The 18,797-nt window shown below is 40.8% G+C and overlaps 1 protein-coding gene across 2 annotated transcripts in view; it reads right to left on the bottom strand.

Annotated features, from left to right (window-relative positions):
• Nucleotides 1-18,797, bottom strand: part of CDHR1 (cadherin related family member 1) — a 43,607-nt gene that overhangs the window by 19,516 nt on the left and 5,294 nt on the right. For both annotated transcript variants that reach the window (XM_063307725.1, XM_063307724.1), the window contains exons 3-9: nt 17,807-17,952; nt 16,980-17,030; nt 15,333-15,422; nt 13,809-13,895; nt 10,161-10,277; nt 8,317-8,460; nt 5,454-5,532 (exon numbers count right to left, since the gene is read on the bottom strand). In XM_063307725.1, coding sequence (XP_063163795.1) covers nt 5,454-5,532; nt 8,317-8,460; nt 10,161-10,277; nt 13,809-13,895; nt 15,333-15,422; nt 16,980-17,030; nt 17,807-17,952 — 714 coding nt within the window. The remainder of the gene's footprint in view (nt 1-5,453; nt 5,533-8,316; nt 8,461-10,160; nt 10,278-13,808; nt 13,896-15,332; nt 15,423-16,979; nt 17,031-17,806; nt 17,953-18,797) is intronic.

Genomic DNA, 18,797 nt, shown 5'->3' with positions numbered 1-18,797 from the left:
CTAATGACCTTGGATGAGGACATACCACCGAGCACTGAAGTTATGTGGACTTCCCAAAATGGCTTCCTGTTTGGGACCTTAGACATTATCTAATGTCTATGCCAGTGGAGAAGGTCATCCCTCCATTAAATGTGATAGATGGCCACCATCCAGTCATGCTGCATAGGTAATCTGTACCCAGATAGGTTCTTCTTGGTCTCAAAAGAAGGGCATAAAAGCAATCTTAAATTATCTATTCTCTTTTAAGAAATATTGGCTTGGACTTAAAATAGTTGTCATTTGAGCAGACCTGCTGAAATCAATAGGATTTAAGATAGCTATGAGTGAATTAGATCTCATTCTTTTCAGCCTGTGCTAAACATGATTGCATCCACATTCAGCTTATTATGTGGAAATGGATATGCCTTTCATCCCTGCTTGTTTCAAAAACATATTTCTCTGCTCAGTGTCTTTCTGGAAAAACAAGGAGATATATGTATTTTTAAAATATATAATACAGGTGCCACTTTAAATTTCAGTAAACAGAAGGGATTTCAGGACCATGGAGAGCAAAAAACAATCAAAACATCCTCTAGGAACCCAATTTAGGGTAGAGTTACTGTTTCTCAGGGACACGTGGTGCTGCGGGTTAAACCCCTGAGCTGCTGAGCTTGCTGATTGGAAGGTTGGTGGTTCGAATCCGCGTGACGGGGTGAGCTCCCGTTGCCAGTCCCAGCTCCTGCCAACCTGGCAGTTCGAAAACATGCAAATGTGCGTAGATGAATAGGTACCGCTTCGGCGGGCAGGTAATGGCATTCGGCTTAGTCATGCCGACCACATGACCACGGAAGTGTCTACGGACAAACGCCGGCTCTTTGGCTTTGAAATGGAGGTGAGCACCGCCCCCTAGAGTCGGACACGGCTGGACTTAATGTCAAGGGAAACCTTTACCTTTACCTACTGTTTCTCAAACGAACATATTTTAAGAGTATGAATAAGAAATCCTGTTTTTTTTTCTGCCCCTTCTTTCTCTCAGACAGCTGCAATGTGGGGGATGGGTTGGCCCTAAATCAGAGATAAGCAGTGGCTTTTGCTGGGAAGGGGAATCAAGGAATTTCCCTATTCCTCCCAGAGAAAGGGCCAAATATTTTTACATTCTCACTCAAGAATACTAAGTTGGCAGGGGGGAGGTGATGTAGCATGAACTAGAGGACTGGATATGTATCAGTGTGTCTGGAGGAAAGTTGGGACATGTATTTTTGTGCCTAGCAGAGCCCCAAGGCCTGAAGGGGCATATGTTTGGTGCACAGAGATTGAATTAACTATTCTGGGGGGAATATGAGCTTCAAAGTGATGAGACCAAATAGACTGGACTTGTTCATACATAGGAGGGGCTGTGATTTTCTATTTTTCCCCTTTGGGTGGGGCTGGAGTTGGGGGTTGGTTGTTATATTGATGTTAAGCTTCTGTTGATATGAAACACACTTTCCTTGTGTCCCATGCTGAAAGAGGTGGGGAACTGCAATGATGGTTTGGAGGAACTGTGCTATTAAAATTCAAGGGCAAGCTTTGTGAGGGCTCCAGGCTCTTAAATTGAGGAAACTAGACATATTCCTAGCATTGAAGATTGTCCAAACTTTGGTTTGAGGAAAAATCACAAAATGACCAGCTCCTCCTGAAAAATAACCACAGAAGTCTGAAAGAGCAGCTGGCATGAACCTGTCTATGAAACGTCCCTGGATCTCTCTAAGAACCCATGCTGAGAATCAATGCCCCATCTCTGAATGCCAAATTGTTTGGCTATATGACACATAGTAAAGGTTAAGGTTTCCCTTGATGTAAAGTCCAGTCGAATCCGACTCTAGGGGGCGGTGCTCATCTCCGTTTCTAAGCCTTGGAGCCGGCGTTGTCATAGACACTTCCGGGTCATGTGGCCAGCATGACGACTCGGAACGCCGTTACCTTCCCGCCGAAGCGGTACCAATTAATCTACTCACATTTGCATGTTTTCGAACTGCTTGGTGTGCAGGAGCTGGGATTAACAACGGGAGCTCACCCCGCCGCGCGGTTTCGAACCGCCGACCTTCCGATCGGCAGCTCAGCGGTTTAACCCGCAGCGCCACCGCGTCCCCATATGACACATAAGCTAGTTAAAATAAATAGAACACTTTTAATTAACAGATGTATAATTATATCTTCCAACCGTGAGAATATCTCTCATAAAGCCCAGATAAGTGAGAAGGTTAAACTTTCACAGGTTTCATTTCTGATGCATGTGTCTGGAGGGGAAAAGCACACTCTCTCACACATTTTCAGTAACAACTTGAAATATCATAATATTAAGTATGAATGTCATCTGCCCCTGCCCCTGCCCCCCAAAAAACAAATGAACAAACAAACTCATGAAGGGATATGAGTCAGCTAAGAAAGTTAAATCTTCTTGCCAACAACAGCCAGTTTTAGAGATCAGTGATTTTTTTTCCAGGCTGATGACTGAGTTTGTGATTCACCAAGCCACAGACAACCTACCAATGCAGGGGATTTGGTGAGTCATATGAGGCCAAACATGGGGCAAGTACAAATTGGCAAAGCATAAATAAATATTTAAGTATATTTTACAGGCGTCTCCTTGAGAAATAATTATGATGGTTATCAGCCTTTCCTGCATGGATATAGGGTCTGACAATCACAGTCCTAGCCCTTGTAGGAATTCCAGAATTGGGATATATTGATTTAATCACTGGGAAAACTCTCTTCCAGAAGAAAACAGATGGAAGAGGAAAATGTGGGATCTATTCATCAGTTAGAAATAATTCAATCTCTGAAGAGGAATAAAAAAAAATACTCCTCCCAAACAAAAAATATTGATATCATAGATAACTGGCTCAATCTGGGTCCTTAGAAGTTCCAAAACTTGGTACCAAACTGTATTTTTTTAACTTGATCAAAGAAGAAAAGTAGTACATTCATAGTGAAGATATTACCAGTATTTCATTAATTTGAGTTCTTTTCAAGTAAACTAAATTAAAATTAAATCAAATTACATTTTGCTTTTCAGATCAGCCGACTCTTTTGTCCTAGACGTGCTAATTTGGAGAGGGGAAAACCTTGGTTTCTGGAGCATTTCTCCATTGTCAAGTGTGGCTTCCAAAATATTGCTTATCTCTGAAATAAGATTATGTGTATAATACCCACCCACAATTGCCTCTCACACAGATTAGTTACATGGGAGAAATTGCATATAAATATGGCACCCATGAGAATACTCTTCCAATTCAAATGCCAGTAAATTATCAAAATTAATAGTGATCCAACCATGATTTGTTTATTTATGTGTTAGGCTTATATTCTACCTGTCATCCAAGTATAGACACCATTTCCTCCTCCAATTTTCCCCACAGCAACAGTTTTGTTAGGCAAGCTGGACTGAGAGAGAGTAACTGGCCTGAAATCTTTGTTTAGGACTATCAGATCTCAACTGTAAATAACAAGACAGCACTAGATGATGGGAGGCTGATATTTATACCTCTTACTGCTATCTAGTGTAACTTTATTGATTAGTCAATTGACCATATCAGAAAGTTGGGCATCAGCCACTATAAGATATAAAATATAAAACGTGATACCATAAAACAGCTAAAAACAGTAAAATTAACTAGAATATACTATGGTGAGATGAAATATGATAAAATATGGTAAGATAAAATAGAGATAAAATTCTAAGATAAAAATGCAGGATGTGATAAAACAAGTGATAAAATACAGAAAGAATGAGAGTTTAAATGAATTTGTCACCTTTACATGCCACCCCAATGTGTTCTATAAATGGCGTTCTCAGTTGGACAGCCCTGGCTATAAACTTAACAGTTCTATTGACCACATACGCATTTGTGCCCTGGAGGAAGTAACATAGTCTTTTGTTGCGGTCCCAGTATGTGGTTCTGTCAATTAGTGTCTGAAGGTACTGAGCCCTTGCTGGGGCATATAGTTGGCAGTTAAACAGGACACGTGCAATGTCTTCTACTTCGGGTGCTCCACAAACACATGTCCGCTCAAGGTAAGGCACTTGGTGGAATCGAACGTATTTGACCATAGAATCTAGTTGCTCAAATCTTGCTCTAGTAAGAGCTATCCTGTGGTATTGCGTCAGACCCATTGTCAGGTACTTTTCTATTTGAAAGGACAATTTATTCTTGGCCAGCCATTTCGACGACCTATGGTGTGCAAGTGACTCAATGTCTATCTAGTGTTGACCGGATTCTTACAGCCCAGGTATAGTAGCCACTACAGAAATTTGAGACCCTCATTCAGCTAAAATTATTCTCCTAGCCTGGAACTGTGCACTGAAAGAGAAAGACAGCACATCCACACTCACACATAAACACATACCTGTAATGGCATGTGGGAATGCCCTTGGGAGACAGGGAGAAGGGACTTTCAGACTTACAGGATTGATGTCAGCCTTGCAAAGTAGACCAGACAGGAAGCATGGCCAGATGAGCTAATTCTACTTTATGGTAAGGTTACATTAACAGAATATTGCAAGTTTGAAAGTACTTCTCTCTCCCCGTCCCCTTTAAAGCCCAAGAAACTAGGGAGGGTCCCTTCTGAGCCACTTGCCCCACCCACATTCCTGCTGCAGGTTAAGTTGCCTTTTATCTGACCATTCCCTTGGCTGCATCACTTCTCCCTGTCTCCCAAGGTCATTCTCACATACCATTACAATACCAGACACAACTTTAGTAAGGAAGAAGTTTGCTTCTGCTCTAGAAACTGCCTCCTATCTGTATCTCCTTAATAAAGCCTACAACGGGAATACATTTTTAATTATCGATTTTTATGTTAATAGTGGAACCTCCCTAGTTTCTTGGGCTGTAAAGGGGATGAGGGGAGAGCTGGACTTTCAGACTTGCAAGATTCTGTTAATGTAGCCTTACCATAAAGTAGAATTAGCTTAACTCAGTGTGCTTCCTGTCTGGTCTACCTTACAAGGTTGACATCAATCTTGAATGACCTCACAAGATACCTGGAAGACTCTTAAGACCCAAAAGATGATATGGTAGGCTGAAATAAATTTAAATCTTTTTTTTCCCCTGCAGATCTCACGTGTTTCCTTAGGTTTGCTAAACCACAACTAAAGTATCTGTTAATTCAGAACCATGGTGTCACTTCCTTGAGGGAGGCCAGATCAGGAAGCAGACACTACAAAGATTCCAGGAATGCTACTTGAATGTTGAAGGATGTAATTGCAAAATCTTGAAAGCCTGCTAGAGTGCCTCTCTGCCCCCTCTTATAACAAACACAATTAAGATGAGATTATTGTGAGTTTCTTTCTCACATCTTTGCCTTTCCCAGGACTGGGTTGACTCTTATTTTGCCTTCACTGTTCCTCCAGACTTTCCTCAAGGTTGTGTCTGCCTTCCTCTACCTCTAGTTGATTTAGTGATGCCTTTACAGTTTCACCAATCACCTACCGTTCATAAGAGTGTAATAAATGTCATTAGGTTTTCCTCTGTCTCCATCAATAGCAACAACAGTTATAACTTCAGATCCCTAGGAGAAAAGAGAAGAAAAATCTCTGTATAAGGAGGCCTAGTAAAGTAAAAAGAATGTGAAGTGTTACTCCAAGGAAATGAGATGGGACTTCATACAGATAGAGGAAACTTGCAACTTTTTGCAGGGAGACAATGTATTGATCTTTAGGTTTCAAGATACTATCAATACCTCTATATAATTGTATGCTACTTTTAATTCTGTTGAGGTGTTAGCTTTTCATGTTCAGTCCAACACGGGATCATCAGCTTCCACATGAGATGGAACCCTGATCACCACTTGAAGGTCCCGGGTCATGTAGAAGGCTCTGTGTGGACACAAAATGTCTCCCCTGCTTTGTCTTGAAATGACAGACCTGGCTATGGAATCCTGGAAATTGCTTTTTAAATATCTCAAGGTTCCTGAAAAGTTTAGGCCACCATGTTTTTTTTTTCTAAAAAGAAACTGATGTGTTCTGATGTCTCCTTGCTTGATTTTTTTTTAAAATATTGAAACTATCCAAATATTGTATTGGAAATTGGAGATGATTTAGTCATTGTGCCTAGACTGGAGATCAGACTTATCCAAGGGACACACTGCAGGGTGAACACTGTTCTTAAAGAAAGAACAGGTCAACATGGGAAAGGGTGTTTATGTGCAGGGCAGTGTTTCTCAACCTCAGCCACTTTAAGATGCATGGACTTCAAGTCCCAGAATTCCCCAGCCAGCCAAGCTGGCTGGTAAATTTTGGGAGTTGAAGTCCACACATCTTAAAGTAGCCAAGGTTGAGAAATACTGGTGTAGGGTAGGGGATATCCTTTTCGTAATATTCAGTCCTTGATTCTCATGTATTGAACCTGAGTTTTATTAATTGTTGTTTGTTGCACAAACGATGATGGCTTACCTATCGCTGAAATATGTAACCAAGAGGATCTGGCTGCCTGTCCTGCTTTGCAAGTTTGGAGGTATGAACACCCCAGAATTCACACCCCATCAGCATATTATTTATTTATTTAATTTCTGCAGAGGTCCTTAATGCTTAACTGCATTGTTTTCTTCAGCGGGTTCCGTGTACAAGCCCTCTACTTTATTGTTAGGGTATTCCCAGTTCACTGGTTAATAGTTACATTAAGTACGTTATTATTACTGCATCTTTTATTGTCACAAATTACAAAGTGCACGAAAAATGCCTCCTGTATTCCCAGGAGGGAACGCCTTCTGATTGGCAAGACTCCTGCCATATAGGCAGGGAAATACAGTACCAGGAAACCGAAATTGCTGCAGCGCAAGATAAGAAAGTGCAAGAAGAGGAACCCGCTATAAATAAAAGCCTCAGGGAAACTCCAGGGAGCCCCAGAGATAACTCACACGCTGCTGGCCTTGACACTGGTTAATTTAAATTTTATTTATTTATTTGGTCAGGTTTATAGAGCCTCTCCTCTCGCAAAACAAGGGACTCAAAATAAGTAAATCCATTTGTACTCCTGCAAATGAAAGCAGAATTAACCAAAATCTCATACGCAGCCACAAACTGGACTTGGATCTCTGCTGAGACTAAATCCTGCAGTTGGATTAGATTATTAATCCTGCTCTCCTGTTTGGTGGATTGAAAGAGCATGGAGAAGGTGCCTGGAAGAAGAATAAAGTTACCATCCAGCCTCTTGCCCTATACATGAGAACATAATAAATTCACTGCAGAAAGCGACAGTTTTTTTAAAAAAAAAATCTCTCTTCTGTCTCTTCTGCTCCTATTGTCTATCTGATTCTACTGCATCCCTCTGACTCCTTCTCTTCCCCTATTAGTTTTTTTTCTTCAACATTCCTATTTCTATCAAGCTTCCCCAAACACTTGTAAACATCAGGGTCGATGTCACAGCAATATAATTTAAGGTCTTATGAACACACCTCCTCATCTTCAGGCCTTGTTGTGAATACAGGCAGTAACTTGGCCAGCCTTGTTTTAAAAATAAACTGGGGCAGCAACTTTTGGAGTAACAGGCTTTGATCCTCTCTGGAGGACAGGAGGAAAGAACATCACTTGGGTTTTGGGGAAAAGTCCTAGGACTACTAAATAGCTATGTTTACTTTTATGCTTTATGCACAGATCCTTGGATCATATATAATTGTAAAGGAGCTTCGAGATGACCTTGGTATGAAAGGAGAGTTAAAGAAAGACCTGGAGAAGAAATTACATAATCTAGAAGTTGAAGCAAGAATAAGATGAAAACCTCCAAATAACCCACCTTGATTGTGTTTGTATAAAAAGAGACAGAGAAGAACTTGGACAGGCTTTCAAGATTCTGTTATTATACCCTATTAAAAAAACAAAAACCCCAGAAGCAGAATTCCTGGAATCTCTGCAGTGTCTGTCTCTTGACCTGGTCTAGGTCAAGATTTTGAAAGTCTGGCCAAGTTTCTATCAGTCTGCTGTTATACTAACGAAAGCAAAGTCGGGCTATTTTCTTTCTTTCTCATGCTTGTGCCAACCCTGGATTATGTAATTGCTTCTCCAAGTCCCTCTTTATGGTTCTTTCATACCAAGGTCATCTCTAAATTGCTTTATAATGGACCAATGATTTTCAATCTCCTGTTCTAGCAGAATCTACCTGTGCTCCTTTGTTGTCTCTGACGATCTGCTGAAGTTGCATGCTAAAAGGGGGCTTATGGGCAGAAAGGAAATCAGCAAGTATTGCCTCAACATACTGCAAATATGGATATTTTTAAATCCTAGCCATTGTTTTTTGAGTTCTCCTTGCAGAATCCATAATGTTTGGGTAGGGTAAACAGGACCCCTGTAATACTTACCACCAGTGTGTCCTCATACACATACCCATAATAGGGTGTACCCACAAAAATTGGTGGGGTGTCTTGAACATCTTCAACATCGATCGTGATGGTAGTTGTGGCTGAAAACACCTTGTGGTTCCCACGGAGCTTTCCACCACCATCCTGGGATGCAAAATAATTCCAAGATTGTTATGTCTCATTGGAGCAAGCCAAAACTGAATTGGGCCAGAAAAGACCATTGTGAGAAATTCAGTAAGGATGGTTGTTGTTTTCTAAGCTATCCCTCCTGGAGAACTTCAGCTGATTCCCAAAATGTTGGTAACATGTGCCTCCTCTTTCTCAGTTTTGTTACCTATGGTTAAAGGGGTTAACAGTGAATTTTGATTATTTTCTGGAGAAACAAAGCTTATGGGTAACTTGCAGGAACTAGATTCTCCAAAGGAAGAAAAAAAACCCTATCTCCATCATCTCAAAATGGACCTCCTTTCTCTCCACTACCTAATGCTATTCAGTTCAGTTTCTAATTTCAGAAGCTTTATTATTATTTAATAGTTCTATAGTATAGCTGAGAGAAGAGTTTAACCCCCATTGCTGTCTTAGATAACCTTGGTGTTTGAACTGAGCCATTATCTCTCTTTTTTCACTGCTAGTAAAAGTCCCTTGTGAGGTTTCACAAAATGCTTGCTGACACTTAGAATAACCCTTTTGCTTTCATTTGCATTCACAGGGGATCCACAGGAGAGTCAGATGGACAAATGATGAAATGGAAATTGCAACATCATGATGCAAGTGCTGCCCCTTCCGTATGCTGTATGCATTGTGATGTCATACCCATAAGGGGGGGATCTTTAACATCTAAAAGCTGAAAAACTACTGAAGCAGAAATAAATAACATGTATTGGATAATGTATCTCTCCAAAATGAAAGTGGGAAGGGACTTGACTGAATGTTCCTCATATACATTTATTTAATAATTTACTTATTTGTTTCAGGTCCAACTCCAATTCTTCTAAGTTAGCCAAAATCATAAAATAAAAACATCAATGGAACAATAGGCATATACAACCTCTTTTAAACAATATAAAATCCATACAGAATCAATACATTACATTCATACTAACAGCACCAACCATTCACCTCGAACACATCCATGCCTCACTGCTTAGTCCAAAATGGAAAAGCCAGATCTTTAGCAGCTTATTAAATATCAGCAGTGAGCATGCCGATTTCCAGTGTCAGGGAGTTATAGGAGAGGTGGTCCTGCAGAAGATGCTGGCCTCTGGGTCCCTTCCCAGAGAACTGAGTACAGGTAATCCCCGCTTAATGACCACAGTTGGGACCGGAATTTCAGTTGCTAAGTGAAGTTGTCATTAAGCGAATCCAACTAAATTTTACAACCTTTTTGCAGTGGTCATTAAGCAAATCACCATGGGTGTTAAGCTAACCACACAGTTGTTAAGTGAATCATGAAGTTCCCCACTGATTATGTTTGCTAGAAGCCAGCCGGGAAGGTTGAAAATGGTGATCGCATGACCATGGGATGCTACGATGGTCATGAGGACCAGTTGCAAGTCATTGTTTTCAGCACCGTCGTAAGTCTGAACCATCACTAAATGAATGGTTGTTAAGTGAGGACTACCTGTATAGCCATCTTTGCTGCTATCAGAAACATACAAGTTTAAGGCAACTTTTCTCAAGCTGGTGTCCTTTGACTGACATGTCTAGATCAGGCAGTTTCATAGAGGTTCAGGGATGAAAAACAACCATACATCACCAGCTTATGTTAGAACTTATGCCATTTTCCATTATCTGCACATCTGGCTTACAATTATGCATTTACCCCTTTGGGGAATATATTTTACCTTAGCCACTGCAGTAACAAAAAAAGTTCTTGCTTTTTCATAGTCGAGGGTGATCCCTGTTTTGATGCGAAGGACACCGCTATGACGATCTATAGTAAACTTATTTGTATGGATATTCTGGAAGAAAAAAAATGGGAAAGAAAGAAAGCAGGCAATATCAATCAATCAAATCTTTATTACCATCAAAGACCTACATTATGGCAGGCAATATTACATTTAAGGAATTATTTTTAAACAAGCAATGCGCGGAACTGGAAGAAGACAATAGAATAGGAAGGACAAGAGACCTCTTCCAGAAAATTAGAAACATCGGAGGTAAATTCCAGGCAAAAATGGGTATGATCAAAAACAAAGATGGCAAGGACCTAACAGAAGAAGAAGAGATCAAGAAAAGGTGGCAAGAATATACGGAAGACCTGTATAGGAAGGATAACAATATCGGGGATAGCTCTGATGGTGTGGTCAGTGAGCTAGAGCCAGACATCCTGAAGAGTGAGGTTGAGTGGGCCTTAAGAAGCATTGCTAATAACAAGGCAACAGGAGACGACGGCATCCCAGCTGAACTGTTCAAAATCTTGCAAGATGATGCTGTCAAGGTAATGTGTGCTATATGCCAGCAAATTTGGAAAACACAAGAATGGCCATCAGACTGGAAAAAATCAACTTATATCCCCATACCAAAAAAGGGAAACACTAAAGAATGTTCAAACTATCGAACAGTGGCACTCATTTCACATGCCAGTAAGGTAATGCTCAAGATCCTGCAAGTTAGACTTCAGCAATTCATGGAGCAAGAGTTGCCAGATGTACAAGCTGGGTTTAGAAAAGACAGAGGAACTTGGGACCAAATTGCCAATATCCGCTGGATAATGGAAAAAGCCAGGGAGTTTCAGGAAAAAAAACATCCATTTCTGTTTTATTGACTATTCTAAAGCCTTTGACTGTGTGGACCATAACAAATTGTGGCAAGTTCTTAGCGGTATGGGGATACCAAGTCATCTTGTCTGCCTCCTGAAGAATCTGTATAACGACCAAGTAGCAACAGTAAGAACAGACCATGGAACAACGGACTGGTTTAAGATTGGGGAAGGAGTACGGCAGGGCTGTATTCTCTCACCCTACCTATTCAACTTGTATGCAGAACACATCATGTGACATGCTGGGCTTGAGGAATCCAAGGCTGGAGTTAAAATTGCTGAAAGAAACATTAACAATCTCAAATATGCAGATGATACCACTTTGATGGCTGAAAGCAAAGAGGAACTGAGGAGCCTTATGATGAAGGTGAAAGAAGAAAGTGCAAAAGCTGGCCTGTAGCTAGACCTCAAAAAACCAAGATTATGGCAACCAGCTTGATTGATAACAGGCAAATAAAGGGAGAAAATGTAGAAGCAGTGAAAGACTTTGTATTTCTAGGTGCGAAGATTACTGCAGATGCTGACTGCAGTCAGGAAATCAGAAGACACTTAATCGTTGGGAGAAGAGCAATGACCAATCTCGATAAAATAGTTAAGAGCAGAGACATCACACTGACAACAAAGGTCCGCATAGTTAAAGCAATGGTGTTCCCTGTAGTAACATATGGCTGTGAGAGCTGGACCATAAGGAAGGCTGAGAGAAGGAAGATCAATGCTTTTGAACTGTGGTGTTGGAGGAAAATTCTGAGAGTGCCTTGGACTGCAAGATCAAACCAGTCCATACTGCAGGAAATAAAGTCAGACTGCTCACTTGAGGGAACGATATTAAAAGCAAAACTGACATACTTTGGCCACATAATGAGAAGACAGGACATCCTGGAGAAGGTGCTGATGCTAGGGAGAGTGGAAGGCAAAAGGAAGAGGGGCCGACCAAGGGCAAGGTGGATGGATGACATTCTAGAGGTGATGGACTCGTCCCTGGGGGAGCTGGGGGTGTTGACAACCGACAGGAAGCTCTGGCGTGGGCTGGTCCATGAAGTCATGAAGAGTCGGAAGCGACTAAATGAATAAACAACAACAACAAACAAATATTACATTGGCTGTAACCAATTGGTTTTGTATATAAGAAGCCAGTTATATATCATTTGCCTTGAAGATTCCCTCAGATATTGAACTTGACTCTTGATGACATTATTAACACACCCTATTTTTCTTGGCAGCAAAACAGAAGTGATTTGACACTGCCTTCTAGGATGAAGTGTTGACCATTTCTACACTGCCAATCTTCTATCTTACAAAAATGGGGACAGGAATGATAAGTTCCTGGAGGTCCCAAAGTTCAAGAAGCAGGACACGTCCCACCTTTCTTTAACTACAGTCCACTATATCAGATGTAAAGCATGCTATTTTCTTCTGCAGGACAGAGGTAATGAAATCTCAGAAATGTGCACAGTGACAATTTAGAATTCAAGGACTCTTTGTAAACAGCATTGATTGGTGATATTCCAGAGGGAGCCTTCTATTCATGGAAACAACTGAATTTTCACCAATTCTCTCTGCCATCCCTTTTATAATGCTTGTATGGATCCCCAACATCCTGGGCAGATTTTCTAAGAATTATAGCAGGAAGAAAGGATTGTTAATCTTGGCTTCCTTCATCTTTCACTTGCATTCACAGATGGTTGCCAATCATAATTGGCTGTAATCCAATCCCTTCGACCACCACAACTCAAACCAGTGAGCTGGTATATGCTACAGCCACTGTAATCCTGTAGATACTTGGCTACATGATCAAGAAGAAGAGCAGTACATAGCCCCCCCCCACCCATGGAAAATTAGGTTGGAGGCTAAGGTCAAAGCAATTGAAAGAGAAGTTAGTGAGATGGAATGTGAGGGTGACCTTGGAAGATGCAGGGGGGAAGAGATGCTGCCTAGGGAACAAAAAGGGAAAGGAGCCCACAACAGATTAATGGCCGGAGGAAGAAACTTAGGAAGGGCCCACCCTGACTGCTCAGTCAGTAAATAGGGAGGGTGGGAGGTTGGTCCTTTCAGACTTGCAAGATTGATGTCCGTCCTCCCAGGTAAACCAGACAGGAAACAGGACTAGATGAGCTAATTCTACGTTATTGTAAGGCTGCAGTAACAGAATCCGGCAGGTCTGGAAGTCTTCCTTTCCCCTACAGGAAGGAAGGAAGGGAGGGAGGGAGGTCTAAGTGATTTGTCGGAACTGCAAAAGCTGTGCAATTACCTTTCCTTTTGAACAACCTGAAGCCCAGGAACCTGGATTTGTAGTGAGCCATTCCCACAAATGGGGAAATGGACTGCCTACAACCTCCATGCCACAGCATTTTCCTCTGGTTTCAAACACACTGCTGTTAAACCGTGAGCAAAGCAGCTGAGCTCCTGAACAGAGATGCTGATGTTCGGAACTGAATCCCTACTGTCCATCTCTCTGTCATGGTACCCACCCTGATGATGTTCTAATAATCTTTAAAAACCTGGCTGTTCTCCCAGGTCCTGGGCATAGAGTGTTTGTGAGCCCATCACTGGGCTGTATTTGTTTCTTCCAGATGTACACAAACATTTTTCTTTTTATCTCATTGTTCTTTACTTTTTAAACATGTAAGCCATCCAGAATTGTTGGTCAGCCTCTAAGTTTAATAAAAACAAACAAACAAAAAATTATAGGTTCAGAATAGCGTAAAGACTCCATGTCTAAGTATAGTTTTACCTGCAGAAAATAAGTAATACTTCCTCCTGAACCTGTGTCTCGGTCTACTGCTTCAACTTTGAAGATGCTGCTCCCAGATGGAGTGTTCTGAAAATCCAGAAAAGAGTAGAATCAAGCTTGAATGCGAGAGTGACAATAGGAAGAGATGGGATGGAAGCATGCAGTAAGTGTGTGTGTGGGGGAGAATAAATAGGTGAGACGTGATTAATGAAAAAGAAGAATACAATACCTAAGTAAGACCGTACTAGAGAAGGAAACAATGAGAAGTTGTACTGAGATGAAGCCAAAAAAGAAAGTAATGTCTTCTCCATCCCCACCTGACATCACAGTGATGAAATGAGACATAAAACAGATAGGAAAATAACCTGACGTCAGCTGTATCTCCCCCAGGAAAAATCAGATATGATGTTGCTATAACATTTGACAGATATGACATCTGTAGACTGGATCTACTCAAATACGTGCATAAGTTGGTCAATAAAAAACTTATTTTTCAAGCTCTGGAGATAAAAAAAAATGTTTTAATTTCCAGGAGAACTTGATGACTGCAGCTGATTGGCTAGTGCCCATAACTTCATACAAATGATATCTCCCAATTTCTAGATCAATTTTTCAGGTTACTATGTTTCTGATGAACTTTAGAAGGCTAAAGGTGACCACATAATATCAAGAAAATGGTGAAGCTACAATCATGGTGGGAACAAGCTCTTACTTTTTCAGTATGACCTCTGCTACAATGCTACTTTGAAGCTAGAGATGAATCCTATGTAAGAATGCATACTGGTTGGTAGCAAATCTTGGTGGAACCTACAGAATTGCTTGGCTTCTGAGAGTTTGCCTGCCTTCAAGGGAAGCTGGTTTTCCCAAAGCATAATCTCAAAAGAGCAGAAGCTAGCCAACCACCCAGAGATGAGGGCCATCTCTCAAATCTGAATAACATATTCCTAGGCCACTTGGATTAGGTCTGGAGAAACAGCTTTCTTATACTTGACTCCTTAAATGGCTACTTTGATATTTTCAATAAAAGATTCAGCCAGCTAGTCATGCCTCCCTTTGACTCATCAGATACCTACACATGGGATGGAAGTATGGAATGTCTCTACTTGAAACTCTTGGTGGTTTCTCCTTCTCCTTCTCCTTCCTCCCCTTCCTTCCCCCTCCCCTTCCCCCTCCCCTTCCCCCTTCCCCCTTCCCCCTTCCTTCCCCTTCCCCTTCTCCTCCCACCTTTTAAATATATAATTCTATATATGGAACATAGCTATATGGAACATAGCTAACACTCCTGCCTCCTGTTTTCCCAACAACAACCCTGTGAAATGGGTTGGGCTGAGAGAAAGTGACTGACCCAAAGTCACCTGGCCAGCTTTCTTGCCTAAGGGGGGCTTAGAACTCACAGTCTTCCTAGTTTCTAGACCAGAACCTTAACTGCTACACCAAACTGGCTCTTATACTAGTCTAATAGGTATGCCCCTCATGAAGCATTGTCTTTCCAGCTAACCAAGAGTCTAAACAAGTTCTACCAACCTCCAGGACTTGAACGATGTAAGGTGTGTTGATAAATTCTGGACTCTCATCATTTGCATCTGTTATAAGGATTCTGACCTTCTCAGCCACCTGAAGTTGAACATGGTAACACTTCAGCTAGGCAATGTGAATGACGTTCTACGTATAATTCTATGTATGCTTGCTTGTTTGCTGCATCCTAGTCTAGTGGTAATCAATAAAATAAATACGTGGTAACTAAAAACATGGAAAAATACCCCAAAGAGCTAAGCAATCAGGGCAGTAACAGGAGTGAACCTTCTGAAAGTGTTATTGGTTACATTCAAAGAAAGGGTACTATGTTCAGAACAAATTAGAAAAATCAGATCAATGGGTTTTTAAAAAACAATCTGAACATTTGTTTTTAAAGGACACAATGGATCAATGGTAAAACACATAAACTGCTTAGAGGAGTCCCAGATTCAGGCAGCAGAGCTGTCAAAGGTTGATTTCTGGGATTTTAGAAAATTGCAGTCAATGAAAAGTAACCTGAGCTAAACTTGGTATAAGACAGCTTCCAATTTTCCCCAATAGCTGAAAGATATTTATCATGCTGAGCCATCGTTGGCTTTAACCATGCTGGGTTGACAAACCCATCAGAGCATAGGTCACACCAAATATAAAGCTATAAACCACAATTCGAAAATGACAATGGCTGGGTTCATGCCTTATAGCGAAGCCAAAATTAAACCATGTGATGTCTTGGTGCCTTGTGTGAAGTATGTCCTTTCTGCTTGAACAAGAATGTAAGGAGACAGCCCAGTTAGAACTGTGACTCCAGCTGAAGTCATAAAATGGATCAACGAGAAGAATTCAGGAAGGCTTCGGGTTCCCCATCCGTGGTCCACAAAACTCCATATATACATTCATCTTTGGATCATGGGCATAATGTTCTGACAGTCTTTCCCATTTTGTCCTCTATTTTCCAATTTAATATGGCATGATGAGATATATCGGTCTATATTCTTTCTTGTGCAGAGCTATTCAAGAAGCTCTTACCTTTTTTTCTTGTCTGGGTCCTCCCTATATAATTGCGCAAACCAATTTTGGATTCTTAATAGTTTGCAAGGCCAGGTGAATGAGTGAACTGCAGAGACTGGGTTGGGACAGATGCAGGGGACAGGAAAGAACATTGGGCTCAAGCCAAAGAAATGAGTTTCCAGGATAAGCCTCATTTTTGTCTAAAGAAGTAAGTATCAACTAATCCAAAGAATTCTGCAGCATGTTGTGATGCTGCCTCAACAATGTTACTCTATAATGGCCTTCCTTGATTCCCTTTATCAAAACGCTCATTGTTATGAAGATCTCCCTAATGTGAATTTTGGCTTCTCTGTGGTATTCAGAACCTGGGCTGAATTTATAGCTATGGAATCAGCTTAACAGATTCAGCATGGCAATGACCCAGATAAGGGCCTGCCATTCAGGATGATTCATCATGTCACCCAAACTTGAAAATATGTATGCAATGATTTAATTTGCAGTTTCAGAATTGCAACCTAAGTCAGAGGCAATGATGTATGGCCCAGTTAACATGGAGCAAGGCAGGGTAAAGGGAAGACTGGAACCAGATTCAGAACTAAACGAGGTATCTGCAGTTATGAAGAGCATATTCTCTACTGATATACTTACTGTACTTAAGCCATCAGAAATACTAACAACCACCTCAGTCTCATCTTCTGTCTAAGGAAGTATAAAAGGATGTGTTTTAGCAATTGTTCATAACATACAAATTACCTGATTTCTGAAACATCGGTTTGCTTTGCATTTAATAAAACTAGGCAGTGCAATCCCCATGGCAAATTCACAATGCAATTCTATGACTGTCTCTCCAAAAGCAATTCCTGTAAGTTCAATGGGGCTTACTTCTAGGCAAATGTGTCAATATTTACCTGAGAGTAAGCTTCTGTGAACGTAACAGTAATTATTTCTGCGCAGTTGTTCACACAACTTGTTCTTTCGATTTCTGCATAAATTGTACATAACCTACAATCAGCCAGACTAATCCAATAAGTCAAATTACTCTAACGAAAAGAGGCAGTCTTGAAAAATAATGCAACTATTTGTCTAAGCTAGGATCCAATTATGCTGGATGTATTATCATGGATTCATCTGTTGATAGCAATTGATGATAATATACCCAGGGTTCTGTAACTGATAGAGACATCTGAATATTTATTTTAGTAATAAAAAACTATGTTTGGGCTATACTTGAAATTAGAGGTGGATTGAGTATTCCTAAACTCACATCACCCAGCACAGAATAATGAATATGAATGTGACAGGGAGAAGAATTCTAGACTAGATCTCTATGTGGAAACTTTTTCAAAAGATATGAAGTATTTAATCATTTTCCCAGCTCCATCCCTCTTTGAATTTTAAATAACCTAGTTCATACCAGGATCACTATAGCAGCTGTGTGAAAATATGAGTTCTAAAAAGATACTTCTGTGTTATACCTCTCGATCAAGCTCTGCAATCAATGTAACATTTCCATAGTTTTCATCAATAGCAAAGTATTTTCTTGATCCTGCTTCGAAGGTCATGCCATAGGTTACTGGATCTCCTTCTGGATCTGTTCCATTTAGTGTATAAATGTGTGAACCTACAACAGAGAGAGTTTTTGACTTTTTGTAGAACTTCTCAAAGATTTTCAAACGTTTTTGCTAAGAGTTGACATGATTATTGTTTTATTAAGACTTTGTTATTATGACAATTATGATTATGATAATAATTAATGTATAATGTCCATAATTCTGGAGAAAGTCAATCTAATGTTCTCCATCTATTTTGGAGCACAACTGACCTTGTGTGTGCATCTGTGCCTTTGAGTCAGTTTTGACTCCTGGCAACTGCCTGGACAAGTCCCTGCAGTTTTCTTGGCAAGACTTCAGAAGTGGTTTGCCGTTGCTTCCTTCCTGGGGCTGAGAGACAGTGACTGACCCAAGGAGGCCCAGCTGGCTTCGTGCCTCAGGTGGGACTAGAATTCAGAGTCTCCCAGTTTCTAGCCTGGTGCCTTAACCACTACACCAAACTGGCTCCACCAGCCAACTGACCTTGGCTGATCTTAAAAAAGCTAAGCAGGGTCAGGCCAGGTTAGTATTTGGATGGAGCTAAAGGTGGCATACATGGATCTCCTTCTTCACAGTTTTACCTGCAACAATAACTATCTGAGGTAGGTTGGGCTGAGAGTGACTAGCTCCAAGTCCCCAGTGAGCTTCATAACTGAGAGTAGATTTCAACCTGGATCTCCCTGATGTCAGTCCACAATCCTAATCACTGCACCCCACCAATTCTCTTGTTCTTGTCTTCTAATGGCTTAATTTCAAATTGCCCATTACTAAAAAAAAAAAAAAAAAAAACAAAATTGAGTAAAAACATAGCTGGTCCAGGACATTCAAATTTAGTGGAGCAGGGTGGGAAGTCTTCGTGATAAATCTTCTTCCAGAT

The sequence above is a fragment of the Candoia aspera genome, chromosome 6 (assembly GCF_035149785.1).
Source record: "Candoia aspera isolate rCanAsp1 chromosome 6, rCanAsp1.hap2, whole genome shotgun sequence".
NCBI lineage: Eukaryota > Metazoa > Chordata > Lepidosauria > Squamata > Boidae > Candoia > Candoia aspera.
Note: the sequence above shows the minus strand (reverse complement) of the source record. Positions and strands in the feature narration are given on the sequence as shown.